Here is a 26,109-nt window from a genome sequence, read left to right on the forward strand (position 1 = left end):
TGGACGTCTGTTAACAACAAAATACTGTTGGTTTTCAACCATTTTGAGATCGAAATGATTTAAACAAGATAACTGACAGTGTTAAAAATATATAATATAATATATGATATAAACCTCACACGGAAACTGTTTCTGAGGTTTCCTGCTGTGCCAAACAGTCATGATATAATCACCGCAAAACAGGAAGAGATACAGCACAACAGCAATGACAAACTCTCAAAAGAGAAAAAGTGCTAACATCATCAGATAAATTATATTAATTTGAAAGTCTGCTGGTAAAAGTTATTAAAGTTCAATATAATGGATGATTATGTTGCACAGTGTGAATTTGGGGTTTGAAGTGAAAGTGGAGAGTTGTGGTGACCTCTATCATCACCATCATCAGACGGGGTATCCATAGTTCCTGTCGCAGCGAGGGTAGCAGTGGGGGTTCAGCCAGTGCTCCAGGTTGGTCTCCTGGGCCCTCTGATCCAGAGCCTGCATGTGGAGCAGATGCTCCTGATAGGGAGGCAGGTAGTAATAAGATGAATAATGTGGAGGTACTGACAGATGAAAAGAAATTGAAAGAAAAAAGCAAGAAAGCTGATGGTGAAGACCTGGTTTGCTGAACAAATTCGTACAAATGAAATGACTGTTGAAGAGAGGAATGACTGAGCCACAGTAATGACTCAGAACTATTTATTCCTCTGCATTGAATCGTTTTTGTAAGACGCCACAATAGCAAAGTGAAATTACAAAGATGAGTAGAGCTAAACAGAGGGGAAACATGCTTGGATTTGTACAATGAAGAATGGATGCCTTCAAAGCATTACAGCATGTGGAGAGAGATGACTTTCTGCTGCAGTTTGACTTTCCTCAGGTCACAATACTTTGTTAAAGGAAATACATAAGTGCGGTAACAACGGCTAAAGGCGGGCTACATGTGAAATGAATGCATAAAGACAAATTAAATACGCTGGCTTCTTCTATTAATTTGACGTTCAGGGTGGATATTTTCTAAAGCAAGTCAACCAGGATCAATTGTAAAATAGGAAGTAAGGTCCAGATGACGCCATTAAGCGTTAATGTAAAAACTACAATAAGTAAAAAAAAAATATATAAATAAATGTTCTCAGCTGAAATTCCCCCGTATTCCACAACATGGTACATGTTACACATAAAATTGATTTCACATTATAAATAATGTTAAGGGTTACCTATCATAAAACTTTTCTGCACAAGATCTCTGACAATTTAGCTTTTGGTTAGATATTCACTGATTTGTTTTTTTGTTTGTTTTTTATTATGTTTTTCTGGAGTTTTGTTTTGTCATATTGCTTGTTTGTTGGCTTAATGTTGATTTTTCATTTTGCATGTCATCTGCAACATACACTTAAAAACTTACTAACCAAGTTTTAAAGAATGCTTAAAGCAAATTGTGTCTTCATGAATTAAAATAACACCTGCATGTGTGTAAACACTTAATAAATGCTTTATAACACACTGTATGAATGTTTGTGTGTATTGTTACCAAGCGTTCATCAACTGTTAACACTTCAGTAACGGATGCTTCATATGAGAAACAATTTTTTACAAAAACATTAACAAACATTTTAAATGTCTTTATAATTGCTAACAGCTACATTACTGTGTGCTTAAAAATGCTTAATAGGTTCAAATAAAGTGTTACCAACAAAGATATAGATCTCAGTATGATCAATAGTCAATAGGCAAGTCAATCTCCACCTTGTATAATCTGTGCCCTTTGCTCTGATTGAACCTACCCTCATCGGCTCATCAGGGTGGCCGGGCTTCATTGGCCGCTCCTGCCTCTTGCTGCGGAGCAGCTGCTTAGCGAAGCTCTCTTTGATGATAGGGTTGGCATCTGAGGGAGGGAAAGAAATAGTTTGACAGCGAAGAGATCAAAATGTTTATTAACATGTCTCCTGATAAACACGTCCAATTCTTCTTCTGGTACCAGGAAAGAAGATTTTCAATTCAATAAAGAAATAATAAAATTGATGGTGATTTTCTTTTAGACTTGATGTGGGCGTGCATGTTAGCAGTTTCCCTACTTTTGCTTCCTCTACAAGAGACTCAGGAGCTAAGACTGTTTGCTCTCATTTTAACCTCTGCCTGAGTTATTTTGTTATTTGAGTCAGCATAACAACTGTTTGCTTGCTTGCTGGGTATTGGCTAATCAGGATAACATTCCTCTCACTGAACGCTGTGTTCAGACCCATGAATAAACCTCTCACCACTATCTGCTGCTGGTGAGCTGTGACTGACCTGATCTGTTTAGTTAGTCCATGTGAGGTTGTTTATTCCCCAACGCAAGCCCCATGGGAGCTGCTCACACACACACACACACACACACACACACACACACACACACTCACACTCACACTCACTCACACACACACATACAGGCCTCTGCAGAGCGAGGGCTCTCTGTCTCCCTCTCTCTAACCCAGGCCTGTATTGGGAGGGTATTTGGAGGAAGGTAACAAAGTGCCCATTCATCCTCCTCACTCCCCAGGGAGTCGGGCCCATGCAGCACGTGACCCCAGCAGGCAGGGTTAGGCTCTCTCTTCCTCTCCTGCCAGATGGAGGTGCTGTGAATGAACCCAGCTCTGTCAACACTGCTGCTGCTGCTGCTGCCTGGGCCCTCACAGCAACGTGGCAAAACACTGACACACATTCTCCAGATATTTCAGAAAGACAGATTTCTGATTTTCAGAAAAAAACGAGCAATTGTGCAATGTCATTTTTGTGCTCAGAGCAAAAATGCATGCCAAAATTAAATCGATTGTACACAGAAATGCAGGGCTGTAAAATGTAATAATAGTGCAAAGAAGAGCTGTAAGACGCCACTGAAATAATGATTAAACACAAATTCCATTTCTTGATTATGTATCTAAACATAGTCAAGAAACAAAAGAAATATGCACTAAATTCATGCAAAACTATCCTAAATCCACAGACACACTCACTTTTGTAAATTCTGCTCTCCTCAGGTGAATCCGTAAGAGTTTCCTACCTGTGTAGATGGTCAGCAGGACCAGGCAGAGCAAAATCACCACCAGCTTCATCTTCTTCACCTTTTCCCTGCCTGAGCCGTCTTTGCTCTGGGGTCCCAACCAGAGTCCACAAGGGGTGGGGGTTTCTCCTCCTCCTCCTCATTTTTCAGCACGTCAATCACAAATTGTCAAATACCTGCTTATGTTACTGAGGAGATATTGGACATAAATCACAATTAGTGATGATACATTTATTTATGTTAAAATATAATCTATATCTCCTCTTATTTACTCGTTTAAAATTGCAAATTACGTGGAGGAACATTTGAAAGCACCTACTGTATGAGGTCTGTTGAGGCAAGTTGAAGGCTGTCCACTAGATGGCGATGCAAAGTCATTTAGAGATAGCGGATTGGGTTTACTTCCACTTGAAGAGCTATATTATTTTCTGAAGCACTTGCTGCATTTGTTATAAAGCACGTTGAACTGCATTTCTTCTATGAAAAGTGCTATACAAATAAAGATGATGATGATTATTATTAATAGTAGTAGTAGTAATAAACAAACCAACACAAATTAAGTATTATTTCTGCAATTTACTGGCTGCACTGGAATTCTTGGACACAACAGGCCATATAGGCTAGATATATTGCACAGAGAGAGGGATGGAGGTGTCAGTAGCCCAGTGGCAAATGTTTGCCACTGGCCGCCCAGGCCATGGTCATGGTTCCTGTTTATGACGTAACAAGTTCCTTTGCATTTTTCACTGCTGTTGCAACGTCCTCATGTTAATATCACCACATTTATTTTAATTAGAAATTATATTTTTGTATTTGTTTCTGTGTTTCATCATTTACCTATCTAAGTAACACCACACACTGTATGTATGTATGTGCATGTATGTATGTATGTATATGTATGTATGTTTTATTTATTTCAATAAGGATTGGAGGGATGTCATAGTGCGTCATTGTTTCCGCTTCCGCTTCTTGCTGTCGCATGACTGTGGAATGTGTCTACAGTACCGCCTGCATTTGAATGATAAAGTTTCATAAATTCCTGGGGCATGGAAAGCTTCTGATCCCTCAATATGATTATCTAACACGCTATTAGCTAACGATGCTGCGCAGAGCGCATGCGTGCTGTGGGTCGGCAGTATGAGCGTCAGGAGCTCAGAATCAGAGATGATAGAGAAAGTGAGATGAGCTGAGGTGATCTGATTTTCCGTGTTCGCTTAAATGTTTCAGATGTCTGTAAATTGTTAGTAGCCTAGTTCCACCAAGGAACCCTCTAAACTTCTCAGATATTTTAATTTAAATAATTGTTCGAGGTTTAAAGAGGTCAAATTATACAAGATTTTACAAAAAACAAACATTTGGGATAAGTGCAAAAAATGAAATGGATTTGTGTAGGTTTATCTTGTGACCCTTTGGAAGGGCTCAACCAGTTGGGAACCACTGGACTAAACTACCAAACTGTATATAAAGTAGTTAAAACAGCTCCACTAGGAAAATGGTGCTTACACATCGATGCACCAGTAGCCTATTAGTAGTAACATCTAATAATGTCATATGTTATGTCATTCACAGGGCCATTTTTCTGCAAAATAAAAACTTTTGTAGTGTTACTTAAGTAGGGGTTAGATTTTCTAGTATTTTCACATCGTTGTATTGGTGCTTTTACTTGTAGTAAAATGTCTAAATACTTCTTCCACCACTAACAGGGGTAATTCGGGCCTACTTCAATATCTTTATTTGGTAACATTTTTAAAACAGGGCTTTCACTTGTAGGCTATGTGGGACATTTTTATTATGTGGTGTCAGTCATCTTTAAGTGAAACGAATTTACTCTAATAATAGGGCTCAAACTTGCATGTGTGTTTTCCGTGTTGGTGAACTGAGTTATCTTGACATGTAAGCACTCTCTGATGAAGCTAAGGTAGCGAGGTAGCTCATTGGTCCAACGTCACACCACTGTCTTCTTGTTTATAGCTTCTTATACAGGAAATGTTTCTATCTAAGCTCAAATTTGTGTCCGTGAACATGAGTGGCGCAGGGAAAACGTGGCGTGGGTCCTCTCTCCAGTTTCTGTTGTTTACTTAGATCTTCTCTTCACTTATTTCCGCTCATTAGAATCATCCATCGCTCGCGCTACCGTCCAGCAGCGATGTACAAGGAGGGGGGCGAGGCGCATGACGACTGCGGCTCCCGGGAGGAGTGGACGCTCCTGTTCTGGACCTCTCTGGCCGTCATCGTCCCGGTCATCATCACGCTGTGGTGCAGCGCCCAGCGCTCCAAGCGGAAAACGCACATGAAGGATTTCTTCCGCAAGAGCAAGCACGGCTGGCACTACACAGACCTGTTCAACAAGCCCACCTACTGCTGCGTCTGCTCCCAGCACATCCTCCAAGGGGCTTTCTGCGACTGCTGCGGCGTGTGCGCCGACGAGCAGTGCCTGCGCCGGGCCGACCGGAGCCTGTCGTGCAAGGAGATCATGGCCCCCTCTACCCCCGAAGGAGCCATGGAGCACCGCTGGGTCCGCGGAAATGTACCCCTCGCCAGCTACTGTGCAGTGTGCAAACAGCAGTGTGGGACCCAGCCGAAGCTCTGCGACTTCAGGTAGCGTAGGTGGTGCTACAGGTGCAGCCGCATGTGTATGAGACCCACTTTTTTTTTTTTTACTGCAAAGCTGCAGCTGCCTTTGTGCGTAAAAGTGGGGTGGGGGTTGCTCTTTTTGCACCCATGAAAGGCTCCAATGCAGTCTGACAAATAGATGGTTACCTACACATTAACATAGCCTAACTACATGGGCCTACCTGTAAAATGTTATTAAAGATATTAAATTCTGAAATACTATTAAAGATATTAATCATATTAAAGAAAAAGTGTCATGAAAAGCTATTGCTCTGAACCTTTTATAGTTGTCATCATAATGGGGGTGCATTTTAATCTGTCTTTAATTTGCTCTAATGGACTGATGCTGCTCTCTGGGATAGCAGGGCACAAGCTCTGTAATCTCCTAGTGTCAGATAAATGACTCTGCAAATCCTAATGACAGCGTCACAGACAGAGGAGTAAAGACTGTGTGTATTCTTACTTTTCTAATAGGCCTGTGTCCCTCCCTCAGGTGTGTGTGGTGTCAGGCCATAGTGCACGATGACTGCATGGACAGCCTGGCGGATGCAGACCAGTGTGACCTGGGCGAATTCCACAGCCTCATCATCCCTCCTCATTACCTGTACCGTGTCAACAAGCTCCGCCGCAGGCACCCCGATGAGTACAGCAAGGTGCTCAAGATATGACTGAGTTGTTGGGGGGCCACAGGGGACTCATATTGGAATAGGTTTTATGTGGTGTCCCAACGCTGTTTTAAGCAATGTTGGTGTGTTGTGTGTGTGTGTGTGTGTGTGTGTTTCTGTAGCTGGCCTCTTCCTTTGGCAGTGGCTGGACTCCGGTGTTGGTCTTGGCTAACACACGTAGTGGCAACAACATGGGGGAGGCTCTGCTGGGAGAATTTCGCACCCTTCTGAATCCTGTGCAGGTCAGTCTGGAGCTACTCTGACTTTGTCCCCGTTAGACTAACTGATCCTTTAACACTCCCTTTAGTTGTCAACCCTTTTTTTTTTAAAAAGCCAAGAGATGACTAAAATTTTTGCACAAAGCACAACGTAAACCTTTCTTTTCTCTCTTCTTTCCTCCAGGTGTTTGACCTGTCTGAGCTGACGCCCTCCAAAGCCCTCCAGCTGTGCACCCTGCTTCCCCCCGGCAGTGTCCGGGTGCTGGTGTGTGGGGGTGATGGTACAGTGGGCTGGGTGCTGGATGCCATCGATACTATGAAGCTGAAGGTGAGATAGGACTGTTTCTGAGCTATGAGAATTACTTTTGTTACATTTAATAATCTTTTTTTAAGCGAAACAATGTGGCATTATCTCTTTCTTTATCATGTCCACCTCCTTATATTTTATATTTTCCTTTGTCAGGGCCAAGACCAGTTTATGCCAAGGGTGACCATCCTGCCCCTGGGGACAGGAAATGACCTTTCCAACACTTTAGGCTGGGGTGCCGGGTATGCTGGAGAGATTGCTGTGGAACAGGTTCTCCGTAACATCCTTGATGCAGAGGTGGTCAAAATGGACAGGTGGGGCAGCAATGCTAGTTTCAGTGTTTGCTTTGGGACCAAGTCTTTAACAGTATGATGTAATTTCATCATCTTATAAATTGTTCTGTTTTATTAATCTTACAAATGGGTTTTTATGCACTGTTCTTCAGTGTAGGAGCTATTGAAGATCTTCTGTCAACAGCTTTCGAGTTTAGCGTGATGAAATTGCTAGCATTCAAATGTCTCATGAATTTGTTTAGACCTATGTGTTCAGGGTCGTAGCTAACATTTAGGAGCCTATGGTCATATTATCCCCATCCCCATCTCCACTGACTAATGGGAAATTCAACATGTTTAAGGTCGACCTTGTCAGTATGTTACAAGCTGGTTCCAGTACTTTCAGACCCAGAGTATTTAGATTTTACTACCTTTAAACCAACAATAAATACTTAAATAAAGGATTCAGTAGTTCTCCACCAGAATTGTATTCATGCCAGTGTGGAGAAGGCTAAAAAAAACATTTAGCACCAGGGTAATAGAACTTATATATAAATATAATTTGAACTAAACATTTTACCGACTGTTTTTGCTGTTTGGTCATCATTTTCTGAGGGGGAAGCGTTGCATGTGTGTGGTCCTGGACTTGTGATCTCAGTGTTATAAGTCCCAGCTATCGCCCTGTTAGTGTTTCTTTTGTTCCTGCTAATTACCTGCATAATCACTTTCAGATGGAAAGTGCAAGTGGCTTCAAAAGGCCTCTACTTTCGTAAACCAAAGGTGAGTTTGAGCCCTACTTTAGAATCATTTTTATCAAGATGCAATCTCACCTTTACTTGCAGATGAGTTGTTATTCAGGCTTTGTGTGTCGGGGTTTGCTCTGACACACATAGCAGTACATCTACAACATATACTGCTCGTCCTCCACAGGTTCTGTCCATGAACAACTACTTCTCTGTGGGGCCTGATGCTCTGATGGCGCTCAACTTCCACACACACCGCGAGAAAACACCCTCTTTCTTCTCCAGCCGCATCATCAACAAGGTCAGAGAGTGTGGATTGTTTCATTTGAATACATAAATTATGTGTAAACCGAATTTGAATATTAAAATAAAGGCATTGTCTGTGAATATGCTTGCTGTCTGTTTCCTCATTGTTAGAAACATCAGAGAAACTGGTTTATATTAATGCTTCTCCTTTTTCCCCCCAGGCTGTTTATTTCCTGTATGGTACCAAAGACTGTTTAGTGCAGGAATGTAAGGATCTGGATAAGAGGATTGAGGTACAGCATTGTTCATGTGATGAAGTTGCATGTTAATTATGTCCCTATGCAGTTCAGAATTAGCCAACGTTTTCACTATTTGTGATATTCTTGGCTGAAAATCATAAAATGTTTTCGGGGCAATAGCTTAGATCTTGCTTAAGTTAAAAAAAAAAAAAAACTACCACAACTTGTCACTTCTATGTTTTTGTTTGCGTACTTGGTGAGTTTTAGAGGTGCTGGAAGTATTTCTGAACTTTGGTGAGAGCCAGGCTAGCCTATTTCTCCTCATTTCCAGTCTTTTTGCTAAGCTAAGCTAACAGAGTACTGGCTCCAGCTCCATTTCCTAGCTTATTTCCCAAAATGTCAAACTATTCCTTTAATAAATAAAGATGAATTGTAATTGGTGACAGGCTGTTTTAACAATCAAAAATATATTGAATGTTCTGAAATCAGGCTAGTATGTATTGTCTTAGCCTCATAATTCTTATCTGAACTTTAATACATTTGTACTGTTACTAATTTTATTTCCAGTGATATTTACTTTGGAAATGTACCGTTTAGTTTTTATTTTATGTTATCCATCACCTTAAAATGTCCTGCTCATTATACTTTGGTCATTCTTTATTAACCAAACATAAGGGATGGTTGTCTTTGTTATGTGAATGTTTTTTTTTTTTAAATTCCCAAATCACTACTCTAGCTTTATTTGTCACAAAGTGTCCATTTATATCTAACATTTTGTGACCGAGTTGAAATATTAGGGCAAGTACTATGTGTCATTTCTGTGAGAATATTATGTACCAGGGCAGAGTAGGAAAGAGTGAACCTGATTTAGCCAGTTGCCAATCTGTCAATACTGTGTGTGTGTGTGTTCCTTCCACAGCTGGAGTTGGATGGGGAGAGGGTGGCTCTGCCCAGCCTGGAGGGCATCATAGTTTGTAACATTGGCTACTGGGGTGGAGGCTGCAGACTCTGGGAGGGTATGGGGGACGAACCCTGCCCCCCCACACGGTAAGTCCTGCACTGGCATCGGGGGCGCCGGGTAGAGATAATTATTGCTGTGAGCATCAATTAGTCAGATTTTAGTCATCGGGTGCTCCAGGTTACCATGGCAACTAAAGAGTGAGCAGCAGCGTTGCTTCCTGTCTCTCCCTGCAGGCTGGATGATGGTCTGCTGGAGGTGGTGGGTGTGTTTGGCTCCTTCCACTGTGCTCAGATCCAGGTCAAGCTGGCCAATCCTGTACGGCTGGGACAGGCCCACACTGTCAGGGTGAGGCAGTAACACGCACACACTAACACACAAATGCAGTTCTACCACAGCCCTTCCTGTTTACCACAATAAGTGGGTATGGAGAAAGACAGGGAGGGCGTGAAATTAGTTTTCCCTGCCATTTGCCTCATCAGAGCACTTGAGAATTTCATTTGAACTAATCTGATTAAGCACACGCTAACTGGCTGCTTCATGTGCTCAAATCCTCATTCAGTTCTTTACATGGTAATCTTAACCGTTAATCACTCACTAAAAGCACACAAAAAACAGCGAGTGATGATGTACTACGGAGACCTACAAGTGTTTTTAAACAGTGAAGGTTACCACTGCCCCCTCCATTATTTTCAATGGAAACATAATGGCAGTGGCAAAGAGAGAGAAGATGGCTGCCGCGGGTATTTGCTCTGCCGCCTGAGTGTGACCATGACAACCACAGGATACACAACAAGGAAAAAGATGTTTGAATACCTTACATATTTATGTAGAAGGTGATCAGAAACCTTGCTGCTAACTAAGGGTGTAGGTTTGATGCCACGTGTTGGGCAAAGTCATGGGCTAAAAGAGGAAACAAAATCTGTCAATCTTGCATTTGTTGGCAATGGCATTTACATCTAATTAACAAATTATACATTATGATGGAATTGGTTGTCAGGTCTTGCATAGTAATGTCAGTCAAAATAAATGGAAATGCTGTTTAAATTTCTGTGTTATTAATGACCAGTCACCACTGAAAATTATATTAGACTCATTGAGAGACCTGACAACAATAGATAATAAAACCAAAAATCTTTTCTCAGATCAGGAACACCTGTCCTTCATTCCCTTGGCTTTGATTGTAGTTCGGTTTATGGTGTCTTTAGAGAATTTTATAATTACACATATAACATGTAAATCATTACAGTCATAGTAGCCTGAGAGGCGAAACTCAGGGTAGGAAAAGCCCCACGCATTCGCTGCTGCTTGTGAAGTTTATTGCTGAGAGCGATGATAGGTAATATCTGTATTTTTATCACCTCCCACAGCTTTTCTCATTGGGTTTATGCTGGATGGACAGTAAGGCTGGAAACAGATCCCCAGTTCAAAGTCGCAGAGCTATTCGACCATCCGACAAGTACTGCTGAAAAAATATAGTGGCAGCTTTAGAGGACACTGATTTTAGTGAGTCACTCTGTGAAAGGGAACTTGCTGATGATTCCCTCAATGTTAGGACCTTCTGTCGCCAAATTAAAATACACAACAGAAACATCAGTGAGCACCATTATTAACAAGATACAGATTTTCCCTGCTCAATATACAGTCTCTCTTATTCAAGTGTCGGGTGTTATCTTTCCCTCTCCAGCTGGTTCTTAAGAGCTCCAAGATGCCCATGCAGGTGGACGGGGAGCCATGGGCCCAGGGTCCCTGCACCATCACCATCACCCATAAAACCCAGGCCCTCATGCTGTACCACAGCAGCGAGCAGACGGACGATGACGATGACGAATCCAGCGCCTCTGAGACAGAGAGCCCCACCCCTCACGACTCGCCCAGGCCTCCGGAGCCGGCCTCCGCTCGTGCATGACCCACTCTGAACATCACGTGATCTGAAGCTCTTCTTATCTCTTCTTTCTGCAGCCCAGATTCTATTAATCCCTCATTTGCATTTGAGATGCCACTTACTCGCCCTCCTCTAAGATATTTGAACACACTTTATCCTCAATCACGTTGATGAGAATAGTTTTAATAGTAATTTTTTTGTGTAATCATTTCAGATCTTCAGAGAGCTGACAGGTGTCAGAAAGGTTAGTTTGGAATTGGGCTGGTGTGATTTAGTTTTTTGGCCTTTTATCTCTCCATTCCCAATATTTTGTAACCCAGAGCTCAGGAAGTTCCACCTCAACATGGGTGGGACAGTCAGGAGGAGGTGAATGTTGTGAAGAAAGATTGCGGTTTATTTGCACTGATCCCTTGTGCCATAGATATCTACAGTCGACTATACAGTTTATTAATCTGTATTTACAACTGAATGCCCAGTGCAGCCCTGCAGGTATCAGTCAGCCATTTTTATGAAGTTGCCCAGGTTCGATTGACCTAACCCCCATAAAGCCATGTCTAAATCAACAGCAGGTGATGAAGTAGTAAAAGGGGAAAGAACAGTATGATCACAACAAATATTACAGTACTGTACTTTATTGCCCATTAGTTGTTTTTTTTAATTCCAGAAAGAGCACAAACAAGCAGCTAGTAGACTCTAGTTGGTTGTGTGTGAAATGTTAAACTGTACAGAATATCTGTAAAAGTCCCCTTTCATCACAATGTTGATAGTTTTTAAGTGTCTCCTGAGTGTGTCACCTAAGATAAAGCTTTGAAATGTGTGTGTGTAGGCCAGAAGGTGTCTGAATCTTGGTGGTTGTCAATCACTGGACATTGATTCATCGTTCACTGTCTCAAGTAGCTCGCTAAACTTTTAGATTGTACTAATGTACAGTCTTGAATTATATTTAACTTTCCTGATAAGCGCTATAGGAAACAACCTCACTTTTTTGTTTTGGTTTATTTTGAAAGTGCTGCCAAGTAAGTGTTGTTCAGAGGAATAATTTTGCCTCGTGTAAAACCTTTTGTTTTTCCTCTTCTTTGCCTACGTCCTCCTGTTTACATATTTTGTGCTGCACTGTTTTGGCACTCACACTTATTAATACCTTACACTGCTTATGACATAGGAAACCGTAATATTGACCTTTGATGTTGCTGCCAATAGTGATAACTGCTGATGAGATTAACTTATCCCATGTTGTGACTTTATGTTATACAAGTAATCCTCTCGTATTTTGTTATTTGTGTTTTACCAAATAGTCACCACAAGGTGGCAGACTAAAGACAGTATTTTCTGCAGACAGGGTAAGCAGAGTTGGTCTTCTACTCAAACCTCCACAGTGTAATATCAATACAATCAGAGTTACTTGCATGTACTTTCCTGTGTAGTGTTCTGGTGACATTGTTCTAACTGTTGAGTTTTATTGTTGCATCGTTCCTGTACTCTACATAATCTGAGCAAAAGGTCATTTGTGCTTTGTCCGTAAAATAGCCTGCTTGTAGGGATATTAATTGTACCTTTTGAGGTGGTCCTGTTTATTACCTGTCGCTCACAGCCATATCGGAAAATCTAACGTTATAGAATGTTAGTTTGTGCTTTCTTAGGAGCCCGGAGGCAACTTGCTGCTGGTTTGGCTGAACGGGTTTGTTTTTAGCCGCGCAATGCCTATGCTTTTGGAATATGCACCTCCTTTTAACCAGACCTCATGGTTTCATCACCCTCTATTTGTTTGGTGAATGTCTTTGTGCTCAAGGACACCTGTTTGATCTTTTATCTTATCATCCATGTTTACCAGAGTTGTGTGTGTTGTGTTGCACTGAATTTGCTTAGATGTAACAGGGGTTCATTGGCAGCATTTTAGCCACACTAGCAGCACGGCTCCCGTTCAAAACACTGTTTTAGAGTGAAATACCTCGATGACTGTTTGATGAATTGTGATGCAGTTTGATACAGATAAAATGAATGGTCCCCAGAGAATGAATTGTAATGATGTTGTTGATTCTGAGTATTTATTTAGCTTCACCAGCAGGTATACATTATACTTGTCAAACAGTTGATCATCGTTCCAAAACTACTGACAGAATTTCTCTCAGCCTTAGCTGTAATGTTAGTTTGATACGAATGCTAGATAGCATGCTAACATGCTAGTTTCCAGCTTAAATCGGAGTTGGATCTAAATACAGCTGCACAGTGCAACTTCTTATTCTGAGAAAAGCTGTTTTCAGCAACAAAAAAAAAAACTTTCTGTGAAGATTATGCAACTTTAATAAGGGCAACATTTTTTTCCCGGGCGTGCAATGAAAATTACACATTGCTAGCGTGGCTAAATACTTTTACTTCTTTTAATGTTGGGGTGGAGGAACATGACAGTAATGTTATTGGTTTGAATGCTCCCAATTCAAAAAGCTGTAATTTATTATTATTTGTTAAATGTAGAGCAGTATTTAGAGTGGCTTCAGAAAGTTTTTAGACCACTTCACAGATAGATGTAGATGTAATTTCAAGTGGAATCAGTCTAGATCTATAGTCAATAACTCACTAAGTAAAAACACGTTTTCAAAATTTATTGCATATTTATTGAAAATCAAAACTGAAATCTCTCCATTATGTAAGTATTTGTAATTGGCTTTAGTTTAGATAGGTGTGTGTGTGCGTGTGCGTGTGCGCGTGTGTGTGTGTGTGTGTAAGGTCACACTGCATGTCAGGACAAAAGCTAAGCCATGAAGTTCAATTAACTGGCTGCATAACAATAAAAATTATGGTGATGTATAAATCAGGATATAGGAATAAAACCATTTAAAATGTCATTTAAAGGACTCGGGGCATGAGGAAAAAGGGTCCCTGGTCTGATGAGAAAAAAAATTTAACTCTTAGCTAGAACTCTGTACTGTGCCTGACGACCACCAGGCACTGCTCATCAACTGGCTAATATCGTCCCTACGATGAAGCATGGTGGTTTCAACATCATGGTATGGGGGTGCTTCTGAGTGACAGGACACTGGTCAGAATTGAGGGAAGGATGAAATCAGCCTAATACAGAGAGACCCTTGAAGAAATCCTGCTCCAGAGCGCACGCAAGAGACTGGGGCGACTGTTCACATTTCAGCATGAAAATGACAATGACTTCAGTGGTTTCAGGACAGGTTTCTGACTAGAGCTCAACAATATTTTTTTTTAAATCACACTACGTATTATTTTGACAGATAAAGAAGTCAGAGTTAACAAAAAGTGCAATCAATACAAGATAATTGTAGGGGAAGAAGAAGAAGAGTACAGGAAGTGCATGTTAGGAGTTAGAGGTGTTATAAGAGGAAGTGTTCTTGGAAGAGATGAGTTTTCAAGAGCTTTTTGAAGTTAGGAGCGTAGTGGCCGAGAAGGAACGTAAATTTATATTATGGAGTTTAGGTAGATGGGTGCAGACCCAGTAGTCAATCTGTATGCAAGCATTAGTGACTTGAATCTGATTCTGGAGGCCACGGGGAGCCAGTGGAGGTCACACAGCAATGGAGTGACATGCGTCCTTTTGGGCTGATTAAAAACCAGACGCACTGCTGCGTTCTGGAGCATTTGTAGCGGTTTCACCACACAAGCTGGAAGACCCGCTAGGAGGGCATTGCAATAGTCAAGGCGAGAGGTAACCATGGCCTGGACCAGAAGCTGGGTGGCGTACTGAGGGAGGTAGGGCCTAATTTTTCTGATGTTGTATAGAGCAAAGCAGCACGACCGAGAGACGGCAGCAACATGTCCTGAAAAGGACAGCTGGTCATCAATCATTTCACCTAAGTTTCTCACCACCTTGGTTGGAGTGATGGTTGAGGAGCCAATATGTAGTTTGATGTTATGGTGGATAGATTGCTTGGCTGGAATGACCAAGAGTTCAGTCTTAGAGAGGTTTAGTTGAAGGTGGTGAGCCTTCATCCATGCAGATATGTCCGAGAGACGGTCCGTGATCTGCGCCGAGGCAGTGGTAGATTTGCGTATCGTCTGCGTAGCAGTGGTAAGAGAAGCCGTGCGAGCGAATGATCGGCCCCAGTGAGGTGGTGTAGATTGAGAAGAGAAGGGGTCCTAGCACTGAGCCTTGGGGTACCCCTGTGGAGAGGCTGCGGGAGGAGGATAATTGTCCTTGCCACAAAACGCCCCGAGAGGTAGGATTCGAACCACAGGAGTGCTTTACCTGAGATGCCCATTGCTGAGAGAGCGGATAGCAGGATCCTGTGATTGAGTGTGTCAAAGGCAGCTGATAGGTCAAGCAGGATAAGAACCGAGGATTGGGCTTCAGCTTTAGCTGACCTTAGGGCTTCTGTTACAGACAGAAGAGCCGTTTCAGTAGAGTGGGCACTCTTAAAACCAGACTGATATGGATCTAGGAGGTCATTCCGTGAGAGGAATTCTGAGACCTGTTTGAATACTGCCCGTTCAATAGTTTTGGATAAAAATGGTAGAAGAGACACTGGTCGATAGTTCTCAACTTGAGTTGGGTCAAGTGAGGGCTTTTTGAGCAAGGGTGTAACCCGAGCCCTTTTGAAAGTGGTCGGGAAGATTCCTGAAGCCAGAGAAGTATTTATCACATGAGTGTTTGCCGGGACCACAGTAGGAGATATGGCTTGGAGGAGATTCGTAGGAATCGGGTCCAGTGGGCATGTAATGGGACGGCTACAGGTTCTGATACTTTGTTCTCTGTGAGAGGAGTTAACGCGGAGAGTGAAGTGCCATTGACCTGGGAGGGCAGAGGAACAGATGTAGTAGGACTGCTACATGTTAGCCTTGGTGTTGAGCCATTTGGCCATTTCTCGAGGGAGATGGAGGGAGACATGTATAAGGACTGCTCCATGATAGGTTTTCCTGTGCCAGGCTCACAGAGCTGACCAGGGCGGGAATAGAATGGTTGATTTTGAGAGATTTAGAGAATTGGCTTGTTATAGCCGCCACTTTGCCTGTGAAGAAGGCAGCAAAGGTATCAGCAGACAAGTTTGTGGGTGGTGGAGGTGGATGAGGATTTAGTAGCGTTTTAAAAGTGGAAAATAATTTCCTGGAGTCAGTGGCACTGCTTATTCTGTCATTATACAATTTTGGCAGCACTGATGCTAGTTGAGAAGGAGGACAGGAGCAGTTGGTAGCCCCTAAGGTCAGCGGGGTCTTTCGGGTTTTTTTATATACTGTGATGTTTTTGCTGGGGTCTGTACCAAACAAGCCTGTTCTGTTACCTCTGGAGAACATGATTTGTAGGTCATAGTATCTCTGTAAAATTTTTAAAATATTTATCTAAAACAAAAAGTGGTCTAAATACTTTATGAAGCCGCTTTTTATAGACACACTTTGGCAAAGCAAATTTCACTGTGTTGTGTACTATAATGCTTTCATTATTAATTAGTCATTTTTGAATATGTTTACTTTTTTTGCTGTCAACTATCTGTAAAAGTAAGAGAACCCTAAAGGCTGATCAGAATGTGAAGAAAACATTTCATTTTGACTACATTATGGTCTTAAGAGGAAACCTTATGTTGCCTCTACTAAACGGGAATGAAAATACAAAGAAACTGTCTGGGGGGAAAAGGCTTTTATTGGTTACAATGACAGAAAACAAAAAAAAATAGGCTTTGGTGAAATTTTTACTAGAGGTGACAAAACTGATTCTGATTGAACTTGAATGTATTGAAGCGATCTTTTGAATTTGAAGACCATAAATATTTTTATTTATAAGCCATGTGTCTGTGTTTTAATGAAGTTAAATTATAAATTACTTACATAATGTGAGTGGGGAAAAAAACTGCAGCTATGATCCACGTTAATCATTTACCGATGAACTCAGCTGGCTTGTAAATGTTGTGTTCATTTCCAAGCAACTGCTCAGTTAATCATTTATACATAATTGTCATCATGTAAAAACACACACATACATACATACATATATATATATATATATATATATATAGTGACTACTGTAAAGTAATGGTGAAGGCTGGCTTTGTGGATACTGTTTATTGAAGCCCTTGTAAAGCAATGAAGTAGTGCCATTCCCTATCATGTGATTCACATCTTACAGTGGCTCATTGTATGACAACAGCAGAAGCAAATACATCTGCTGCTGCATCTAGTTATTTTTATTGGGATGTGGATGGTGCGTTTTTGATTTCTCTGATGAAGGATGGCTTCTGGGGTTGTCTTTCTTGGTGAAATCAGATCCTCTCCCACTTGGCTTATTTCCTCCCTGACCACTGGGGGTTTTTTTGTCTTGCTCTGAAGGGAAATATACAAAAAGGTTTCTTTAGAAGTTCGCCCACAGTGTGAGGGTTTTGCCACTATCAAACTGATCTGAAATTCTCATGCTCAAATTGAATTCGATCTGAAGTACAACAACATGAACACCTGCAATTGTAGTAATAATATCTATGCTTTCTGAAGTTGCTCTTAAAGCAAAATTACAAATGCAACATCCCAAAAGCCTTCAGAGTTTACTGACATCTTTGCATGCAGGTAATTCAAGTTTTGCATGTCTATGAGAAGGGCTGTTGTTTTTACTGCTTACTCTACTGTTGTCCAGGGGAAGGCTGCAGACAAGCAGGCTATACACCTGTGACATGTGGTAATCACTGGACCTCTTAATCTGTGGAAGTCAGAACATGTCATGCCAGTAAAACAACCACACCTCAAACCAGCCCTGTCCACATACCTGGAGCAAAAGCTCTGGTACAAACCTATGGATTCATTTTCACAAAATGTTGAAAACAGTTCAGAACACAAATTTAAATGGCCAGTGGCACAACATTTTTCATAACCTAACAAGTAAAAATTCAGAGAAGCCCAATAGCCTCAGCGACTAGCTTTTGGACATGGTGGAGCTATGGTGAAGTGTACAAAAATCAGTTACAGCATAATTAATTAGTAAAAGAAAAGCAAAAAAATAAAGCTAAATCCATCTGTCAAACAAACCAAATCCTAATTTTATGCTAAATATGTATTTGGTCGTCCTCACCGGTAGTATTAGCCTATAAGGGGAAAGACTACAGCTTGGGAGTTGTTTTATATTTGAATGAGAGAGGAGGAGTGAAATAGTTTAGTGACCAAATAAGTTGTGGGAAATAAATTTAAGGTATTTTTTGATACCTGTGTTGAAAGTAAAAAATGGAAAATTATTTTGTTAACTTTCGATCAGTAAACTGAATTGTAAGATTTCCGCCAGTGCTTTTTTGTTTGTTGGTGAGTCGCAAACCTCCTCCAAAAAAGTGTAAAACGAGTAGGCTAATGAGTCTGTTTAAACAAGTCACTTAACTACACTAAAGACCCAAACAGAGGAAAAGAGAATCTGCACGTCCAGCCGATCAAACCAACTACACCTGAAGCAGCCGCAGCTGCAGCCGGAGGCTCCGTGAGAAAAATCAACTGATAGCTGAAGCGTTTAATTGATGTGATGGAACGCAGCGATCGATCAGTGACAAGTGATGTGAATAGCAAATGAAAATGTACAGAGATGTGTTAAATGATACCAGAATATGAAACCAACGGAAAGCCAAGCTTGTGGTGATAAACTTGCAACAATGACGAACACCCGAGGAGGAGCAGCTGTTAAAATCATGCATGGGTTCGGCATGTGCAGGCATTTTTTTATACAGTTTATAGTGCAGGCACATAAGGAAAAAAAGGCGTGCATTGTCACATCATACAGTGACTGACGATTGTCACAGCCACACACATGCCATCTGTTGCTGTGGAAGTTCTTCAACTTGAGAGAAGAAGGCACAATGCTCAGAATTTGTAATACCTATAAGGCCAAAATACGCCGTGTTTCCCACTCACAGACCGCCCAGGTGTGTTGCATTACAACTTACCTTCTAAGAATAATATACTGATCTTAGTGTTTACTGGGCCACCACCCTCTTGGTAAATGCTGATACCTGATGGCATTAGAAAAACATCCACGCCCAATTCAAACAATTATGAAAGTATGTCAAAATGAGACAAGTCCTGCCAGTGGCTTGTGGACTATAGTGATTCCACAGATAATGGTATGCAGCACGTTAAAATGTGACCTTTGCAGATGCAAAGTAACAAGTAAAAACAAGTACAAATGTGTAAAGCAGCCTCTCGTACCTGTCACACTCTGTCACCATGATAGAAAACAAAAGACTGCTGGTGACTGAACTCAGATGTGAGTGTAAAGCTGTCTTCACACCAAATAAGTCCTCTCATTCCTTTCCACAGAATAGTCTAGCACCGCATGACCCATGTGTGCAAAGACATTAATCGCCATGCAGCACACAAATCACACAAATGGACCAAGTAGCGAAACTCTCTACTGTATGGTTCTTTGTACTGAAAATTGTCCGAATCATTACAAAAATACTAGTACCTTTGTTTTTGAGAGTGTGGCTTTTCTTGCGTGCTTCTCCATCCTTTTTCGGGGTCGCTTCATGAACCGGCTTGCAGATGGTTTTCTTCTTTTTTTCCTGATTAGGTTTTCTCAACACTTTTTGTGGGTCTGAATTTGGAGAATTCTGTAAGTTTGGCTAAGGTAGCTATTATATTTTTATTGTGAATTGTGTGTTGGTTGGCTGGTGGATTGGCTTTTCAATCAATTCATGCTTATCTTCTTGGAAGAGTGATTGGATACATGCAAAATTAAATTAATGTGCAGAATTTGTATGTGATTATAGCATCCTCCAAATTATTCTGATGACGCAAGTGTTAGTAAAAGAGTGATACAATTAGTGTTTGGTTAGTCTTTTAGAATCATACTGTCGTAATCCATATAACAATATTGTGTGTATGACTGTACGTTTATGTTTTACTTACTTTTCCATTGTCCTGCCATAAATGGAAAGCGTGGTGACTGGTGACCCTGTGCATACTGGGATGGATTCCATCTTCCATGTGATCCCATATAAACAGGTACAGGAACTGGTTGGAAATATGGTTGGATGGGTGGACGACCTGGACTGTGGGACCTGGGCTGTCCTTCCTGCTTTTGGGGCTCTGGTTGTTCTGAAGCAGAAAATGTGAAATGAGAAGAAATTTTCTAGACTACATAAGTGTTTTATTAAGTGGTGTGTTATATAATGCTCGTCAAATTGTATATAAATATAAGTGCTTGACTGAAATGTATCAGTATCTTTCTCTCACTTCATAGCTACACAATGTGCAGATATGTGTGTGAATTTTTATTACAGGTACATACAATATATCACAAGAGAACACCCCTCCCATTTGTGTAAATATTTGATGATATCTTTTCAGATGACAACACTGAAGAAATGACACTTTGCTACAATGTAAAGTAGTGAGTGTTCAGCTTGTATAACAGTGTAAATTTGCTGTCCCTTCAAAATAACACATCACACAGTCATGTCTAAACCGCTGGCAACAAAAGTGAGCACACTTTTTTTTAAATGTCTAAATTGGGCACAATTAGCTATTTTCCCTCCCTCCTGTGACTCGTTACTGTTACAAGGTCTCAGGTGTGAATGGAGAGCAGGTGTGTTAAATTTGGTGTTATCGCTCTCACACTCCCTCATACTGGTCACTGAAAGTTCAACATGGCACCTCATGGCAAAGAAAAAAAGAATGGTTGCTCTACATAAAGATGGCGGAGGCTATAAGAGCTGCAACACGGTAGCCAAGACCATACAGCGGTTCTCGTCATGGTCGACCAAAGAAGTTGAGAGCACGTGCTCAGGGTAAAATCCAGAGGTTGTCTTTGGGAAACAGACGTATGAGTGCTGCCAGCATTGCTGCAGAGGTTGAAGGGTTGGGTGGTCAGCCTGTCAGTGCTCAGACCATACGCCGCACGCTGCATCAAATTGGTTGTCCCAGAAGGAAGCCTCTTCTAAAGACGATGCACAAGAAAGCCCGCAAACAGTTTGGAACAAATGGTACTATGAGTCTACTTGCTTAATTATCAAAGAATGCGTGAAATACTGACATTTTGAAATGTGTATTTCTCAGCTTGAACAAAGTTAAACAATAAAGAATATTTCTAACAATAACAAGTAAAACAGATGTAAAACAAAATAAGGGGAGCGTGTTGCTCTACAGAGGAGGTGCATCCTGGCACCGGCTCAATGTACATGATGCAGAGTCTCTATCCACAACCTGGAGGAGGAACTGTACATGAGAATATTATATAAAGAGTATAATATTTAGTTTATAGTTTACTGTTAGTATAACAATAATATATTAAATACTACATTCATTAGATTTTCATATAAAAGCATACTTTTTTTTACCACTTGTTGAGTATGAAAACCAGTTATAGCTGATTCACTTTTGTGGGTTGTTTTTTAAAATGTAATCCTTGTGCAAGCAAAAGGCTCAGCATTAGTCTCTAATTTATTAATACTAAGAACTAACTAATTAATAATCATATTGTTCAACATTTAATGATTTGCTATAGCACGTCAAACTTTATTAATGTCCCGCCGCATTCAGGTTGTGATTGGTCGGTTGACGAAAAGTGACTGACAAGCACGTTGGCTCTGTGAAAAGTTGAACATGTTGAACAACAAAAGGAACCGATACAGCTAACGTTAAATGGCTAGCGAGCTAAACCCAAACCTTCCTTATCTTCTCCCTGTTTTCTTCTGTCTTACTGCTTCAGCTGCAGCAGACGTCTCTCTGTCTCTGTCACAGAGCGACAAGAGCACCGGCATTTCTCTTGCTCTGGTGGCCAGTCTGACTCTGTTTTGAACGATTAGCCACATGGCAGGAAGTGGGGTTACGGTAGGTTGTTGTCTTAGAAGTTATCTGCACACTGCTCATAATCATTTTTCTGCACGTAGGCTTATCTGTTTTTTTTAGAGGCACAATCGAGAGCCTGGTGTGGACTGAGATAATAAGCAGACCACAGCGCACACACAGAAGAAAGTGTCTCGCACACTTCTTGTAATTTATTAAATTGCACACTGTTTTGCGGTTATGTAATCGCACATGACGACATCGCGATTGCAATTAGATTAATTGTGCAGCCCTAATAACAACCCCAAACACACCTCCAAGACAACCACTGCCTCGCTAAAGAAGCTGAGGGTAAAGGTGATGGACTGGCCAAGCATGTCTCCAGACCTAAACCCTATTGAGCCTCTGTGGGGCGTCCTCAAACGGAAGGTGGAGGAGCACAAGGTCTCTAACATCCACCAGCTCTGTGATGTCATCATGGAGGAGTGGATGAGGACTCCAGTGGCAACCTGTGAAGCTCTGGTGAACTCCATGCCCAAGAGGGTTAAGGCAGTGCTGGAAAATAATGGTGGCCACAAAACATATTGAGACTTTGGGTCCAATTTGGACATTTTCACTTCGGGGTGTATTTACTTTAGTTGCCAGCGATTTAGACAATAATGGCTGTATGATGTTTTGAGGGGACAGCAGATTTATACAAGCTGTACACTCACTACTTTACATTGTAGCAAAGTGTCATTGCTTTAGTTTTGTCATATGGAAAGATATAATCAAATATTTACAAAAATGTGAGGAGTGTACCCACGTTTGAGATACTGTGTACTACTGTGTTGAGATTTTTTTCTACAATACTACCTTCACAGAGATACACATACCAGATTTCGGCTGATATCCAGTATTTCCAGTATGTTCAGGTCCCAGGGCAGGAGCTGCTTTTTCATCTGTGAATGGCAAATGGACTGCATTGATCCTTGCATTGCTCTTTACAATTGGCCTCTCATTCACCCATTCTCACACACAGTGTTAAGTTCTACGACAAAAGTGGACATGTTTGGCTTCACTATTATTATTTCATAAGAAATCTCCAAATGGAAAACTCTCCACTAAATGTACCTGCACATTCACCTGGTTTAAGCGTCAGCAGTCTGGCCTCAACAGGCTGTTTAAGGATCTCTGTCAGATACTCCTTCAGGGCAGCAGCAAAGCCCTGTGTTGCTGTCACCTTCTTGGAGTCCAGGCTGATCCGAGGGGTGTGAGGGTCAAAGTTTACAGCCTTAGGCAAGTTAATTGAAGACTATGAGGAACAAGGGAAAGAAAATGAATGAATGAAAATTAACTCATTAGCATGCATTGCTCTCTTTTGTTCATAATACCAGTCTGGGGTGCCAAAGTCAGGATTATTATTTTAATTATTGATTAATTTACTAATTATTTTCTGAAATATGAATTTGTCAAAAAAATGTCAGAAAACAGTGAAATGTTCCTGTTATTACAGCCTGAGCTGATGCATTGTCTGATGCTTGTCTTATTTGGCCAACAGTCCAAAACCCCAAAATATTTAATATGCATCTTATATCACAGTAGAAAAATCCTCAAATTTGAGAAGCAGGAACCAGCAGATGTTTGGCGTGTTTGCTTAAAAAAATTAATAAAATGATTTAGCAATTATTAAAAAAGGTGGTTGGTTTTATGTAGACAAATCGCTGCACATCTAGTTAAGATTCTACATATTTACTTTAACTTAAACTGTGGTGGCTGAACATAGCATGCACCCAAAAAGCATAAGAATATTCCAAGTGTATATAATATTTAGATCTCTTTCCTTATTTTAAGTGTGATCTCTCTCTGATCTCACCTGCAGAAAGGCCAAGGTTTGGGATCGACTCAGCAGACTGTTTATATCTTCTCTGGCTTTTCTCATCTTTTCAGAATTCTCAGTGAACCTCTTCATGAGGTGCTGCAGTTTCATCTGGTTAATCTCCAGCTCGCGGTCCACCTCATGTTGGGCCTCGTGTTCTTCTTGGGCCAACATATCCCGCATCTGCTGATACACAGCTGTCAATGCGGTCTTCCTTTTGGTTGCTGCGTCCTAGGCAAGGACCATGAGAGGAGCCATAGATAAATACGCCACCATATATAGGAAGGAATCACTAATAAAGTAAAGTCGGAAGAAATTACCGTCAGCTTGCTCTCTGTGTCATTCATTTGGAACATAACAGTCTCGGTCTTCTCAATCCTCCTGTCCAGCAAACCCAACTTGTCTCTGAGGTCGTACTAAAAGGCAATATGGTAACAGAGCTTCAGTAGACAGAGAATGATCTGTTTTGTAGAGACTGTGCTCACCACAGTTTCAATGCAAGGCCATACAGCCTAATGCAAACAATGCGTTAATATTGCACACCATGGGCCCGATTTACTAACATCCTGAATAAAGAGTACTAAATTGCGTGTGCATTCTAAATTGTAGTACCTGTTAGGAGTGATCAACTAAGAATGTGGCGTAGATGACAACAGGAGCAAACACAATGGAGGTGGCAGTATTTAGGGTTTTGCATGTTTTAATGGTTTCCGCCATGGAGAGTCAGGAGGGAAAGCAGCCACTGCGTAAAAACCTTGGTTTGTTTCATTCAGTGCGTCCCGAGTATGTGGAAATCGTACCTGCCCATCCTGCCTGAGACTGCACTAAGTACTTGGGACAGCACACCTGAAAAACTGCTTTGGGAAACCTCAGCAGAAACAGCTACAGTATGCTGGAATGACCCAGATGCGAGGAAACGCCAGCAGATCGTGCTTCATCCAGCCAGAGGGAACAATCACCGACTGTCCGCACCGTGCCCGGTGGCTCAGCGATCTCCTGTCCCTGGCCCTGTACGCCCCATCCCCTCTCTGATACCTACAATGGGTTGTGTCGCTATTACGACCGGCGCGCTGTGAGCAGTTGGTGATCGTTCCCTCTGGCTGGATTAATTTTACGCATGATCCGTGCACTACTGCAGCTGGCGGCTCTCCTCAGCGCCACGCAACTTTCTAAATTCTTCCATCTCACAGAGAAAAGAAGTCTGGTCAAAACCAAATTTGCTTTATTGGCATGAATGTTAATACAACAGTATTGCCAAAGCTAAAGGAAAATACTAAAAATAAAATAAATTTATATAGTTAATCGATTAAATAAAATAAAATAATTATAATTATAGGCTATATATTGGATATGGAATAATATTTTCTAATATTGTTAATTTCTCTACGTTTTCTTTCATTACGGCTGTGTCTCCTTCTGGCAGCAACAACAGCCGCCATCTCTGCGCAACACTTGGCAGTTTGCACCTTCCTTTCAAACGTATTAAATACAGATGCACAAGTGTCACCTTCCTACCATTTAAATATGGCTATTTATGCATTTATAACAGTGTAGTCTTGAATGACTTATTGTATTGTCCATTAATGTTGCATTATTAGTTATTAATTTCCTTCATAGCTGGATGAATTATGTTTAGCAGAAAAGCAGTAGCCTACCTCTCAGCAAATAAATAAATGTAGGCTACTCCTCAAAATGTCAAATTATTCATTTCAGAACAATAAGGCCAGTGTGATATCTGGACTGTAATGAGACGGGTGACATGTGGATAATGACAAACGTACACAAACACACACTGACACACACCTCTTTCATGTTCCTCTGCTCCTCATGGGACATGAAGGGGCAGCCTTTGTGGACTTGTTGGAGGCAGAGGCTGCAGATTGGTCGGCCATGTTGGGTGCAGAAGAACTCCATCATCTTGTGATGGACAGTGCAGATACGCTCCAACAGGTCGCCGACAGGCTCACTCAGCTGGTGGAGACTAAAGTTTGGGTTTTCCCGGTGAGGGCGCAGGTGCTCCTCACAGAAAGAGGCCATGCAGGTAAGGCAGGTCTGCGATGCTTCTGCTTCCATGCAGGCATCACAGCGTATGACTTCCTCTGTCTTGGCCTTGCTCTCCTCTTCGGCCGGGCTGGCCTCGCTCTTGGTCGACCTCAAGTTGAAGGTCTGCACCACGGTGCTGAGGACCGTGTTCTTCTTCAGCTCGGGTTTGGTGGCGAAGTGGGTCCGACACTGGGGGCAGCTGTAGGACTCCTTCCAGGTGGCGAGGAGGCAGTCCTGGCAGAAGTTGTGTCCGCAGGGGATGGTCACCGGACAGTCAAAGGTACTCAGACAGATGCTGCAGGTCAGCTCATCCTCCAGACTCAACAGAGAAAAGTGACT

At 41.5% G+C, this 26,109-nt stretch overlaps 3 protein-coding genes across 5 annotated transcripts in view; 1 reads left to right on the forward strand and 2 right to left on the reverse strand.

Annotated features, from left to right (window-relative positions):
* Positions 1–244: 244 nt before the first annotated feature.
* On the reverse strand, positions 245–3,400 carry lg04h17orf67 (linkage group 04 C17orf67 homolog). The gene is made up of 4 exons (XM_046047938.1): positions 3,339–3,400; positions 3,020–3,207; positions 1,764–1,864; positions 245–498 (listed from the first exon to the last, which is right to left on the reverse strand). The coding sequence occupies exons 2-4, from the start codon at positions 3,069–3,071 to the stop codon at positions 382–384; spliced, it is 270 nt and encodes an 89-aa protein (XP_045903894.1). The 5' UTR covers positions 3,072–3,207; positions 3,339–3,400; the 3' UTR covers positions 245–381.
* Positions 3,401–4,961: 1,561 nt separating this feature from the next.
* dgke (diacylglycerol kinase, epsilon) lies at positions 4,962–13,188 on the forward strand. The gene is made up of 11 exons (XM_046047380.1): positions 4,962–5,617; positions 6,126–6,285; positions 6,420–6,539; positions 6,700–6,843; positions 6,979–7,136; positions 7,826–7,874; positions 8,025–8,138; positions 8,305–8,376; positions 9,242–9,369; positions 9,517–9,628; positions 10,968–13,188. Exons 1-11 carry the CDS (start codon positions 5,166–5,168, stop codon positions 11,187–11,189), a joined length of 1,731 nt encoding a protein of 576 aa, XP_045903336.1. The 5' UTR covers positions 4,962–5,165; the 3' UTR covers positions 11,190–13,188.
* A 3,932-nt stretch (positions 13,189–17,120) lies between these two features.
* The window catches only part of LOC123970474 (E3 ubiquitin/ISG15 ligase TRIM25-like), a 21,695-nt gene continuing 12,706 nt past the window's right edge, over positions 17,121–26,109 (reverse strand). Inside the window, exons 2-10 of one of the 3 annotated variants that reach the window (XR_006824981.1) lie at positions 25,531–26,109; positions 24,048–24,143; positions 23,725–23,958; positions 22,983–23,163; positions 22,745–22,810; positions 19,992–20,180; positions 19,290–19,677; positions 19,028–19,093; positions 17,324–17,438 (exon numbers count right to left, since the gene is read on the reverse strand). Coding sequence is in view for 2 of the 3 variants with exons in the window: in XM_046048523.1 (XP_045904479.1) it covers positions 17,293–17,438; positions 19,549–19,677; positions 19,992–20,180; positions 22,745–22,810; positions 22,983–23,163; positions 23,725–23,958; positions 24,048–24,143; positions 25,531–26,109 (1,620 nt within the window). In the remaining variant the exon portion in view is untranslated. Of the gene's footprint in view, positions 17,439–19,027; positions 19,094–19,289; positions 19,678–19,991; positions 20,181–22,744; positions 22,811–22,982; positions 23,164–23,724; positions 23,959–24,047; positions 24,144–25,530 lie in introns of all 3 variants that reach the window. The other 2 variants (XM_046048523.1, XM_046048525.1) reach the window with 2 other exon arrangements.

The sequence above is a fragment of the Micropterus dolomieu genome, linkage group LG04, assembly GCF_021292245.1.
Source record: "Micropterus dolomieu isolate WLL.071019.BEF.003 ecotype Adirondacks linkage group LG04, ASM2129224v1, whole genome shotgun sequence".
Taxonomy (NCBI): domain Eukaryota; kingdom Metazoa; phylum Chordata; class Actinopteri; order Centrarchiformes; family Centrarchidae; genus Micropterus; species Micropterus dolomieu.